Source organism: Oculina patagonica, chromosome 13 (assembly GCF_052425735.1).
Source record: "Oculina patagonica isolate OP01 chromosome 13, crgOcupat, whole genome shotgun sequence".
In the NCBI taxonomy this organism is placed as follows: Eukaryota; Metazoa; Cnidaria; class Anthozoa; order Scleractinia; family Oculinidae; genus Oculina; species Oculina patagonica.
Window position 1 is genome coordinate 37,543,527 of NC_135770.1, and position 10,493 is coordinate 37,554,019.

At 40.9% G+C, this 10,493-nt stretch overlaps 1 protein-coding gene across 1 annotated transcript in view; it reads left to right on the forward strand.

The window, feature by feature from the left end:
• The window catches only part of LOC144634418 (hapless 2-like), a 13,214-nt gene extending 3,038 nt beyond the window's left edge, over nucleotides 1-10,176 (forward strand). The window contains exons 4-17 of the mRNA XM_078493370.1: nucleotides 187-329; nucleotides 1,332-1,500; nucleotides 1,854-1,976; nucleotides 2,539-2,681; nucleotides 3,006-3,048; nucleotides 3,170-3,357; nucleotides 3,826-3,937; nucleotides 4,528-4,663; nucleotides 5,399-5,496; nucleotides 5,850-6,214; nucleotides 6,489-7,020; nucleotides 8,721-8,810; nucleotides 9,198-9,293; nucleotides 9,702-10,176. Coding sequence (XP_078349496.1) covers nucleotides 187-329; nucleotides 1,332-1,500; nucleotides 1,854-1,976; nucleotides 2,539-2,681; nucleotides 3,006-3,048; nucleotides 3,170-3,357; nucleotides 3,826-3,937; nucleotides 4,528-4,663; nucleotides 5,399-5,496; nucleotides 5,850-6,214; nucleotides 6,489-7,020; nucleotides 8,721-8,810; nucleotides 9,198-9,293; nucleotides 9,702-9,848 — 2,385 coding nt within the window. The 3' untranslated portion in view covers nucleotides 9,849-10,176. The remainder of the gene's footprint in view (nucleotides 1-186; nucleotides 330-1,331; nucleotides 1,501-1,853; nucleotides 1,977-2,538; nucleotides 2,682-3,005; nucleotides 3,049-3,169; nucleotides 3,358-3,825; nucleotides 3,938-4,527; nucleotides 4,664-5,398; nucleotides 5,497-5,849; nucleotides 6,215-6,488; nucleotides 7,021-8,720; nucleotides 8,811-9,197; nucleotides 9,294-9,701) is intronic.
• Nucleotides 10,177-10,493: the final 317 nt, after the last annotated feature.

Here is a 10,493-nt window from a genome sequence, read left to right on the forward strand (position 1 = left end):
CCGCTCGATCGACCCAAAGTCCAGTGCACTACTGAGCCATTAGCCACCGCGCCTCCCACATGCTGGACACAAGATAGCTTACTCTGTAAAAGTCCTTGTATCATTTCTCTTATTGTTTTTTTTTTCTTAAAATCCTTTTGAATTCAAAAATTTTATTTTTATTTTTCTCTCTTTTTGTTGATGAAGGGATTTTGCTGTTGGTGTAGCGAACAGGACAAATGGCGTGGCTCTTTTGCAGACAAAACACCGTTCAGCCGAGCTGGACTCTCGTGCAAAGTATTTACCAAAGCACAGGCTGCTGCTCACTGCATGAAATACGATGACCTCTGGTACGTGACAATTGAATAATTCTTGTTAGTGTTACTGTCTGTATATACAGCTGCCAATCAAAACGTGATAAACCAATCAGAATTCAGAACTCAAAAAGTGTAGCCACTGCTGCCAAGCGCGGGAAACGCCAACAGCAGCTTCGCTCTGATTGGTAGATAGCGAGTTTTATGAACCATTCACACAAGATGTGTTTCACGATCGCAAGCTTCATTTTTAAAGTCGGGCAAACAGACCGCGCAATGAAAAATTTCCGTAATTTTACTACTACGTATACAGTTCTTAGACTTGAAATTCCTGGCAAAAGATTCCATCATAGTTAGTAGTTAGTTACTATACTTACCATGATTCAATTGATGAAATTTGAGGGATGATGTTAATTGTAGATATGCTAGAATGCTTGCAGTCATGCATTTTCCGTTATGAAGTCTTGACTGCTTCGTTTTACAGACCGTAAGGGACTGTGCAATAATTACCTGGAGGGGGTGGGGGTGGGAAATGGGTTGTCTTATAGTCATATGTGTAGCAAACTGAAAACAGAATTGCATGTCTGTTCCCAGACACGCGCAGATCTCTAAAGATTTGATCAGTAAAGTCCGCTTCCCTTCGTCTTTAGATTACAGCCACTGACCGTTTTGAGGTATTTGACCGCCCGTTGTGACTTATATTGTCCTCAATGCGTTTTTCTTTTTGCGCCCGATAGGCAGGAAAGTGAGACAACGTGTTTGTCAGTTAATTGAGGTATAATACTTGTAGCAAGCCAAGCAGAAGGTCGAGACTGCAACTACATAATGGATGGTCCTGAAAGGTGGAAGGGTGTAAATCCCGTTTCCCAGCTTATGCTTTGCCCAAATACCATTCCATTCCCAATTTTTTGTTTGTGATATATTCTCAGTCCCATGCAGTGGCCCAAATCTCATTTCCCCAGTGAAAAAATCCCACTTCTCATTTTGCTCCTTCAGGCCCCTCTAAATACTCAAACTGCTCTAAATGTTTTCTTGCAGGTACACAGTTAATGAGCTTGGGAGATGGGAAATGGAATTCGGTATTCATGTGAAAACGTTTGATCAAGTAACAACGAAAGAAGGGAACGTTACGAAGCCTAAGTGGGTCCCGGGTGGGGAGATCGTGATAGGGCCTCATGTTAGGATGGGAAGAGGAAAATACGGGAGAGTGAGTATATTGCGTGACATATAACTAGTGTTACGTTAGGTTACAATCCCTACATACAATGACTAGTATTACTTGTCACGTTATGTACGACTTAGTGAGAGTATATATCGAGACGGCAGTGATAAAAGTTAACTCGCCCGCCTTTGTTGTATGCATTTCACTAACGTGCATACTAGTGTCAGAATCCCAATAGCTCGATAATATAAATAGAAAATCATAAGTACCTCGATTTCATTAAATTGACATTAAAATGTCATTCTGCTGATAGACATCCAGTAGTTTAGCAAATCAGATTGCCCCGTTTGTATCAAAACAGTAGTTGATTTCTTTTTTAATACTGTGTAATTTTCCAGCTCCTCGCAAGTTACATTGGTGAGTTCCAGTCCCACAGACAGTTTCCCACCCTGACTGAGAAGCTCCTACTTATTCCGTATGTCAACGATAAAGTTGACCCCAAGACTCACCCACAGTTAGTGGTAAGAAAATTTCCTTGCTGGTCAGATCACTACATACAAGCTAGAATGGCTGTAAAATACGTGAGTACGTACATACAGCCGTGCATACAATAACATAAAACGCTATGCTAGATTAATTCACATAAAATTTTAAAATAAAACTATAGAGGCTCGGGATCGCAATTTCCATCATTCTGGGTATGTTGACTGCAGAAAATAGCTTGGGTTTGCAATACAACGCATAATGATTGGTTTACAAAACTCGCGCCAATTTCTCAACCAGTCAGGAGTAAATCCAAATCAATCGTGACTTGCTCAAACAGGGTTTTCCCATCCTCGGAGACCCAGGGGCAGTAAGTGGGGCAGTAATGGATGGGTTTTCCGCACTTCGTGCCGGCTTTCTTCGCGATTTGGTTGGTTCACCGGATTGAGTGATTACTTCGGTTTTGGTTTAATGCCATTCAATCAAAACTCGCTCTAAAAAAACAACAGCTTTGTAGCTGGCGGCGAGAGGCAACATGGACGGCGGTATGCCTCCTGTAGCCGGTTTTTCAAGGAAACTCTGATTATTTATCACTTGCAGAACGGACCGATAGATTATATGATAATCGACAAACATGAAGTGAACTACAAACCCAGTGGGCCTCATGAATGCGATAAGATCGGCGTCACTTACACGGCGTTTCGGAATCAGCAACCTGCCGGCTGTCGGCAGAAGAAAGGAGCGTAAGTACCCTAACTAGGTTTACGGTTGGCGGTATATATGAAAAAGAGACGATAACTTTAATATCAGGGTCGGTCAGGTATACTAAGTGATATACCAATATCCCTGAAAAACATGTACGCAGTATGCCCAAAATTTTCCCTCAAAATCATGCAAAATATCAAAATTTGGAAAAACACAGTATACTTTATACCCATAAAAGGTCCAATTTTAGCGTAAAAATACTGTATACACCCTATTTAAAATTCCCCTGTATACCGTTTACCCAAACTAGCCAAGTAATATACACTAATTTTTTTTTTGTATGCATTATTTTTTTTGTTTAGGTGTCTGAATAATCAGCCCAAAGATTACTTTGAAGAAGACCAGGTAATTCAGACAGTGTTATAATATGTATGACCTTCAGATCTTCAAACGTTGTTTTAAACTGAGCAGAGGGGTTGTTTTATTCTGGTTGTAATGTAACTTATGTCTTTATTTCCTGTTTAAGCAACGTCGCAATTTAGGTCAAACACCATATTACTTTCCTGAGAAGTTTGGCAAGCTGATAGGCGTCAAAAATCGCCCGGAAAAAGACAGCAAACAGGAGTTTATGCTGACGTATGAAATCGACGAGGTTATGACGAGTATGGTGACGCTTCAAATCAGCGCCGATGACATCATTCTTATTTACAACAGGTTGGTACAATGAATGATTTAGTCGGGGACAAGTGCGGTTTTCGGAAAAATACGTAGAAGCATCCGAGTTCTATATGATTCTTAATTTCCAATCAGAAATATGCGAGTATTTATCGAGTTACTAGGATATGTCTGTTTCTAAGCAACGTTTCTGACGAAAACCGTGGGCTCAGTCATTTTAACACGAGGAGGGATTATGACCGAGAAACCTCGTACCCGTTCCATCCAGTCTATTACCCAGGCACTCTTCGAGCTTACTCATCACGTCACGACTGTTCCCGCCAAAAAAACATTCCAAAGATCTCGCTCGCGCCACACGTACGGCTAAGAGAGGACGCCTGGGGTCGATAAGGTGACCACTGATTTACGAAAGTATGGTTTTAGTTTAACCAAGAATTACTCGACCGTATGTAACGTCGGGGGAAGGCAGGGAAGGTTGAAGTTAACAAAATGTTTTATCTTGTTTAGGGCTTCTGGTAAAATACTGAAAGCGTACGCCCAGGATTTCGAAACTCTGTCTAAAGATGGCCACATGTTTGTTGTTGTTCAGAACACTGGCTATGTCACGGCTGATTTCTCTGTAAGTTTAATTTCAAATCAATGTTAACTACTTAGGTGGACAGCCTTGTCAACTGGCGTTAAAGAAACGCTATACCGCGTGTCTACTCAATTTAATCAGGTCCAAACAAAAACTTGCAACCAAACACTTTTTTTTATTTCTTTTACATGTTTTCAAGTTTGTTCATGCATATTGCAATTCATTTCCGTTTCACGCCATCGTCACATTCGAATGGGTTCATGTGATTTTTTAGTATTGTTCTACAAGATTAAACAATAATAATTGAGTTTTTGCGATATAAGTACCGTACGTTTTGAAGCGTTACAAATTAAATTATGATAAAAAAAGAAAACGGCATTTCCAACTTCATTCTTAAAACTCCGATCATTTCCTTTGTTTGATTTAAGTTCAATTAATTTAGTAAATGGCCCAGCTCACTACGAGTCTCTCATAGCTCAGTTGGTTAGAGCGGCCAACTGGTATCTGGGAGGCCATGGGTTCGATTCCCGTCGGGTAGTAAGAATTTTTCTTTGTCCCGTGCTGTGTCATTTTTAAAAAAAATACATCGAAATTTTTTTTATAACTTACAAACTGTTTGGTTCTTTAAATAGGTGGTTATATCAGAATGCTCTGGCGCAATAGGAAAGTTCCGGGAGAAGTCTCTCTCTATAAATCCTCAGAAAACACACATGTTCAAGTTTGGTATCCATGCGTATGGTTTTAAAGGCGGCAATAATTACTGTGTTGGTAAGGAGCGCGATCAATACAGCAGTTGTTTTCTGTACACTTCACCTATCGCCTGCAGTAATCTCTTCTGGTTGTAGCACCATTCTGAAAAAGTTTGTCAGCTACAACCCCTGGACAGCCGTCTCCCTTCCCCCACTCAGAAGACGTTTAAGATGCGACCCAACAAAAACTCCATGCTGTTATGATGTAGTTCAATCCGTGCAGTGTTTCTGATTGGTTGTTACTTTCGCGCGAAAATTTCAACCCGTGAAACAACCAATCAGAGACACGACAAGGATCTTTATAGAAGTACGTCATCAGTATGGAATTTTTTCCGGTTGATAATTAGAACTTTCTGGTTGAGAAAATGGCGCGAGTTTTTTTTAACCAATCAAGAAGCCCAGTAATGCAAATGCGAATTACTTTCGACACTCAAGGGTAAACAGCTCTAAGAGAGACATCCATTTAATAATTATTCCACAAGCGCGCGTTGGATATGAGTTGGCTATAACGATCTCATATCCAACAGGCGCCAGTGGAATAATTGTTTTATTAAAAACGCCCAAAGAATTGCAATATTTGAGCTCCCCAACTGTTTTCGTTGACGTGTATCAGCTACCATTTTTGTGGTCAATGGTATATGAGCTCATATACCATTGTCTCTTAACCAATCAAAACTCAGGAATTGCAGTATACCATTGCTAGTTTTTAATAATTATAGTTCTCTCACCGCACTTTCTGTTCCTTGTTTTTCAGTGAAACTTTTTGACGCACGTCATAAGATGGTTGATACTGCTAACGTGACCTTCACTACCACAGCGCCATGTGTGTGTGCTACAGGATGCGGCTGTAGTGTATGTAATCTTTGTTAACCACTCGGAGAAACATGTCTTTGGTCGTTGACGTATCTTTTAGAAATAACCGAACAGTCCTGCCTCGTCCCCAGGCGCCAATCGACGGGATGGTTAAGGCGGGAGAACAGGGAGCGCGAGGGTTGATGGTCCGCATTAGGCCCACAACGCCAAGCGAACCGCGCACGACCAAGGAGGAGGACGCCTGGAACGAGGCAGCAAACACTCATCGTTGCAACACATCATGTGTGCCATTTTCAGATATAAAATGTGCGCGTTTTCTGTCATGTATGCATTAGATGTAAATTATAAACACAACTGGTTACTGTATAACGTAATTGCCCTCTTTCCCGCAGTGCTATGACACTGGATTTAAATGCGTCGAACGAGACGAGAAAGATTGGGACGAGGAGAAGCCGACCGAGAGCGGCCTGGATCTTGGTGGGGCAGTGGATATATGGACCAAAGCCAAAAATTTCTTCAAGAAAATCGGCAACATTCTCAAATTTCTTACGTCACCGGGTGGCATCGCGAGCATTGTGGGAATACTTGTGGGTCTTGGAGCTCTGAAGGCCTTCATGGGCCTCAGAAAGAAGGGGGCTGCCGTGGCAAAGTTCGGAATGGGCGGTGTTAAAAAGGGTAAAAAGGAAAAGAAGGACAAGACGGGTCAGATTGTTGTGGTGGAATACAATGAAGAAGGAGAGGAAATCGACCCAGTCACGTGAGTAGATCAGGTCGACAATCTTTGGTCAAGAAAAATTTCTGGGATCAATCGATCAGTAAATCAATCAATCAACCAATCAAACAGTTAGCTATATAGTCAGTCAGTCAGTCAGTCAGCTGTCATGATAAGTCAGTCGCTCGGTCGGTCAGTCCGTCGGTTGCTTATTTGCTTATAAATCGTTCAAAGATTGCTGTTTTAAAAAGACGAATATTTATTTATTTATTTTTTGTTTGCTTGTTTGTTTATTTTTATTTATTTATTTATTTTACAGCAAGGACGTCACCAAACCACGAAACAAGAAAAAAGAATTTTTCTTCAACTTGGTTTTCTTTCTCGTTCTTCCCTTCTTGCTGTTGTTGAAGCTTGGCAAAAAGATCATAAAATGCTGCAAAAAAGATTCTGATATCAAAAAGGACACAGAATCACATGTAGAGGACAAGGGCGAACAAGATGATGACAAAAAAGGCCCAGAAGTAGAGATTTTTAAGGATGGAGACATTTTGAAAGACGGGAGCCCCCGCGCTCAGAGTAGTCACAGCGCTAAAATCCTCACTGAACACGCTGAAATGAGACGAAATAGCAAAGAAAACATGGCGGGGAAGAAACGGAGCCATAGCGGTACGAGTAGTTTGATAATTAAAAAGAGTAAACATGACAGCGGAGGTAAAAGGCGCGACAGTAAGGAACCAGCGGTGGTACCCTCTAGGAGCAGGCGCACCAGCAATGACAAGGTTCAAGTCATAAGAAGTTCACACAGCCACAAAAACGTTGCCGTGGAGAAGACTGAGCCCTCCCCTCCACAGGTAGGAAATGTTCAAGCTTATCAATCTTTCGTAAGTCTTCAGACAAGTGGGCAGCGGTGTATTGATATTGTAAGAAAGATTTAGATCCTTTAATATTAGCCGCTGTGATCGCTTATGTTGGCATTCTCGTCCCCAAAGCCGATTGTCACTCTTATACATGATTTGATTGGCTAAATGTTAATAAATGGAGTTTCAAATTCAGCCAATCGAATCAACCGTTTTAAGCTCTTGTATAACAAAGGGATTTTAAAATGGTTCATTTGATTGGCTGTTCCTTTTGTTGAAATCTATCCAATCAAATCATGCGTCCCCAGAGCAGGGCTGTCACTAATTTTTCAAGTAGGTGGGGAAATGAAAAATGTAGCCGGGGGACAAGATTTTTCTGTTGTAGGTTGTTGACGGGGGGGGGGGGGGGGGGGGTAGGTAGGGTTTAGGAAACAACAAAAATTGTTCCTAATACGAATTTGTTTTTATGCAATTTTTACACCACAGTAACGTACAACTTTCTCTTTCTCTGCGGCATTCGACAAGACTCTGACGAGCTTTCGAAAGTTATCGTTTATTTTGGGATTTGAAACAGCCTGACTTGTGACTAACGGCTAGACAGAAAAGAAAAGTTGAGGAAGACTGGGAATGAGTGAAAGTAACTCGTGACCAAGAGCAAAAAAAACATGGCGTCGGGATCGTGTTGGGAACGTCAAACTGGTTTGTTTTTCTTGAACCAAAACCATTGCTTTGAGAAATTCACACAACGAAACTTTCTGCACTTATGTAGAATACGCAGACAAGCCAATGTTTTGTCATACAAAGTACGTGTAGTAACGCATACACGCCCTGTACGACTGATCTGTGTTTATTGACATGTAGCTGATTAAAACAGCATTAAAACAGGCAAGAGGAGAACACACATAATGTTGCAAGTTAACAGTTAACTGATCGCCGATTTCATTTGTGTGGAAAGTGTTCATAGTTCAACTATGGAAAGTCCATGTGTGACTATTACTGGACAACGTGAGTCTTGTGTAATTTCCTTCATGCATCATCCCGGTAGTCGATTCGAAAGAGAAATGCTGAAGCCCAAACTGTTGTTTCTTCAGTTAAACATAATCTTACCTTGAAGCACAGCCAGAAGATAAGAAGGAATCCAGTTTTATTCGTTTATCCACTTTTGTCTTCCGTCTTTTTTATGACATTTTCACGCGGAGCCGGAATCTCCGACAACAAGAGAATCCGAATGAAACTATCACTAACATGTCGTAAAATCACGCGCTTTCAAAGGAAGATGACATTGTTCAACATTTACACGTTTTCAATCACAGCCTCGGATGAAATGTCAAATAATAATTTGTATCAATAAACTATTGGTTTGTCTTTTATTCACAGTTTTGTTATTTGATGTATTTTTCACTTTCCATGTTTTGCCGGTTTTGTATCAAAGTAGCCGGGGCTCAAACTCGTTGTAGCCGGGGAAAATCCCCTGCCCCCCGGCCCTTAGTGACAGCCCTGCCAGAGCCACTTGTTTCTTGTGCACAGGGTCCGCCAGCTAAGAGAGACAAGTGGCTCTGGAGACAAGAAAGTTATTAAGGGATAAAATTTTCACGCCACACTACTTACAATATCAGTGTCTTTACTTGCTCAAGTATTTAAGTATTTATCATTTCGTATTTCTCGCCTTAAATTAATTTACTTTTTTTATCCAGGTTCCAGAAGACATCAGACCGTTTACTGAGTCCAACGCGTTAGTTTATTACAAATATTTTGGCACAGACGCTGTAGCCGACGAACTTGAGGTAACAGCTCACAGCTTGGCTAATCTGTGTTGCTCTTTCCGTAGAAACATTATTTTATAAATAGCTGACTACCTATACCTCCATTTATGTTACACCAAGCCTTATAGTTCCTTACAAAATCTTAGTTCAGTTCAAGTAAGTGGGGGCAGAAATAATTGTGGCGAGAGTGCAATTAATTGCAACAAAACACCCATCCCAACGAAAAAGTCAAGTTCGTAGAGATGTTTCTTGCAGCGTTTATAGGAGTATTTGTGACCAAAAATTAAGGCTTTGGAAGTAAAAAGGGAGGGAGGGGTGCTTGGCCTACCTCTAAATCCGCTCCTGGTACGGAATTCAGTACTTCCTCGTGACATAACTATTATTCTAAGATTGTTTTTCTCTCAACAGAATCACGGCGAGGAGTTTTGCTTGGCTGGTAAAATAACTTGTGTACCGCGGCCAACAAGCATTCAGTACAGATTTGATCTGTTAATGGCGTTACAGGTGAGAAAATTAGAGATTCACTCTGATACTAAATGTATCATAAGAGTTGAAGGTTTCTAATTGTCTGGTAATGAACCTATCCAATGGTTTTTCCCAGGAGGGGGGCGGGGGAGGGGGTGGTGCGGGCAACCCCAGGGGAATTTGACATTTTCAGGTTTTCAAATGCCAATTTGCCAACCCTTGGGTCTCCATTGAGGGACAAATTCCCACCCTTGCCCAGGCTCTCTCCACTTTCCAAGATGGGGACCAAGTAAAATTTTTCACTGAGGTGACTAATGTGGATGTCAAAATCCCTACCCAGGTAGAGTTCAAATTCCAGCTAATTCCCGTGGGTTGCACTCCACCCCCCCCCCCCCCCTATCCTGGGGCAAACCACTGATAGGTACATAAAACAATTTTGTTTTGCAGATTTGTGGAAATGAGGACGGGAAGCAAGTCCTGCTGCAAGCTCCTAGAACTCTAGATTCGTACCTTTTCTCCAAACTAATGACAGTTCAAGAAATACGAGAGCGCATTGCTTTAGAACCTCAAGCACCCTGCCTTAATCTCAAATAGTAAAAGAACACTAATAACGATAATAAACTATTTATTTTCTTTAATCTATGATAATTTTCAATTTGAAGTGACAGTGTATTCAATGAATCTCAGCACGAGAAGGGTTTATCCTGAATTTAATTGATACTCACTCGGTAACTAGACTCTTTTGTCAATTATCTTCCGAGAAATCATTCAACTTTTAAGCATTTGCCAACATCGTCACTTTATATAAAGCCGTAATATGTTACTCGTAAGCATTTATCTGTTAATCGGCCGATTCTAAAGTCGTCGAATATAAGTAGGGAGATCCTCCGTTTATCTGCATGTTGTAATCAACTTCATTTTCCCTCATGTAAGCCAAGTTTTTTGTGGTTGGTTGGTATTTTTTTTTTTTTTTTTTTGTGTGTATGTTCTTTCGGCAGGCATTCTCTTAATTTTGTTCCATCGGCATCCAGATACTAACTGATTTACATTGTCTTTAATTTCCGTTTCATAACAGTCAATAAATACTACTTTTTTACATGCAGTCTCGAATTTTTTATCAACTGATTTAGTACGACTTTTCGCGACCCGGTCAAATGGAACAAGGTCAATCATGCCAGACAGCAAAAAAAGTGTTAGTCTTCTAAGGCGGGCAAAGCAACACACACCAGTTAAGTTTGA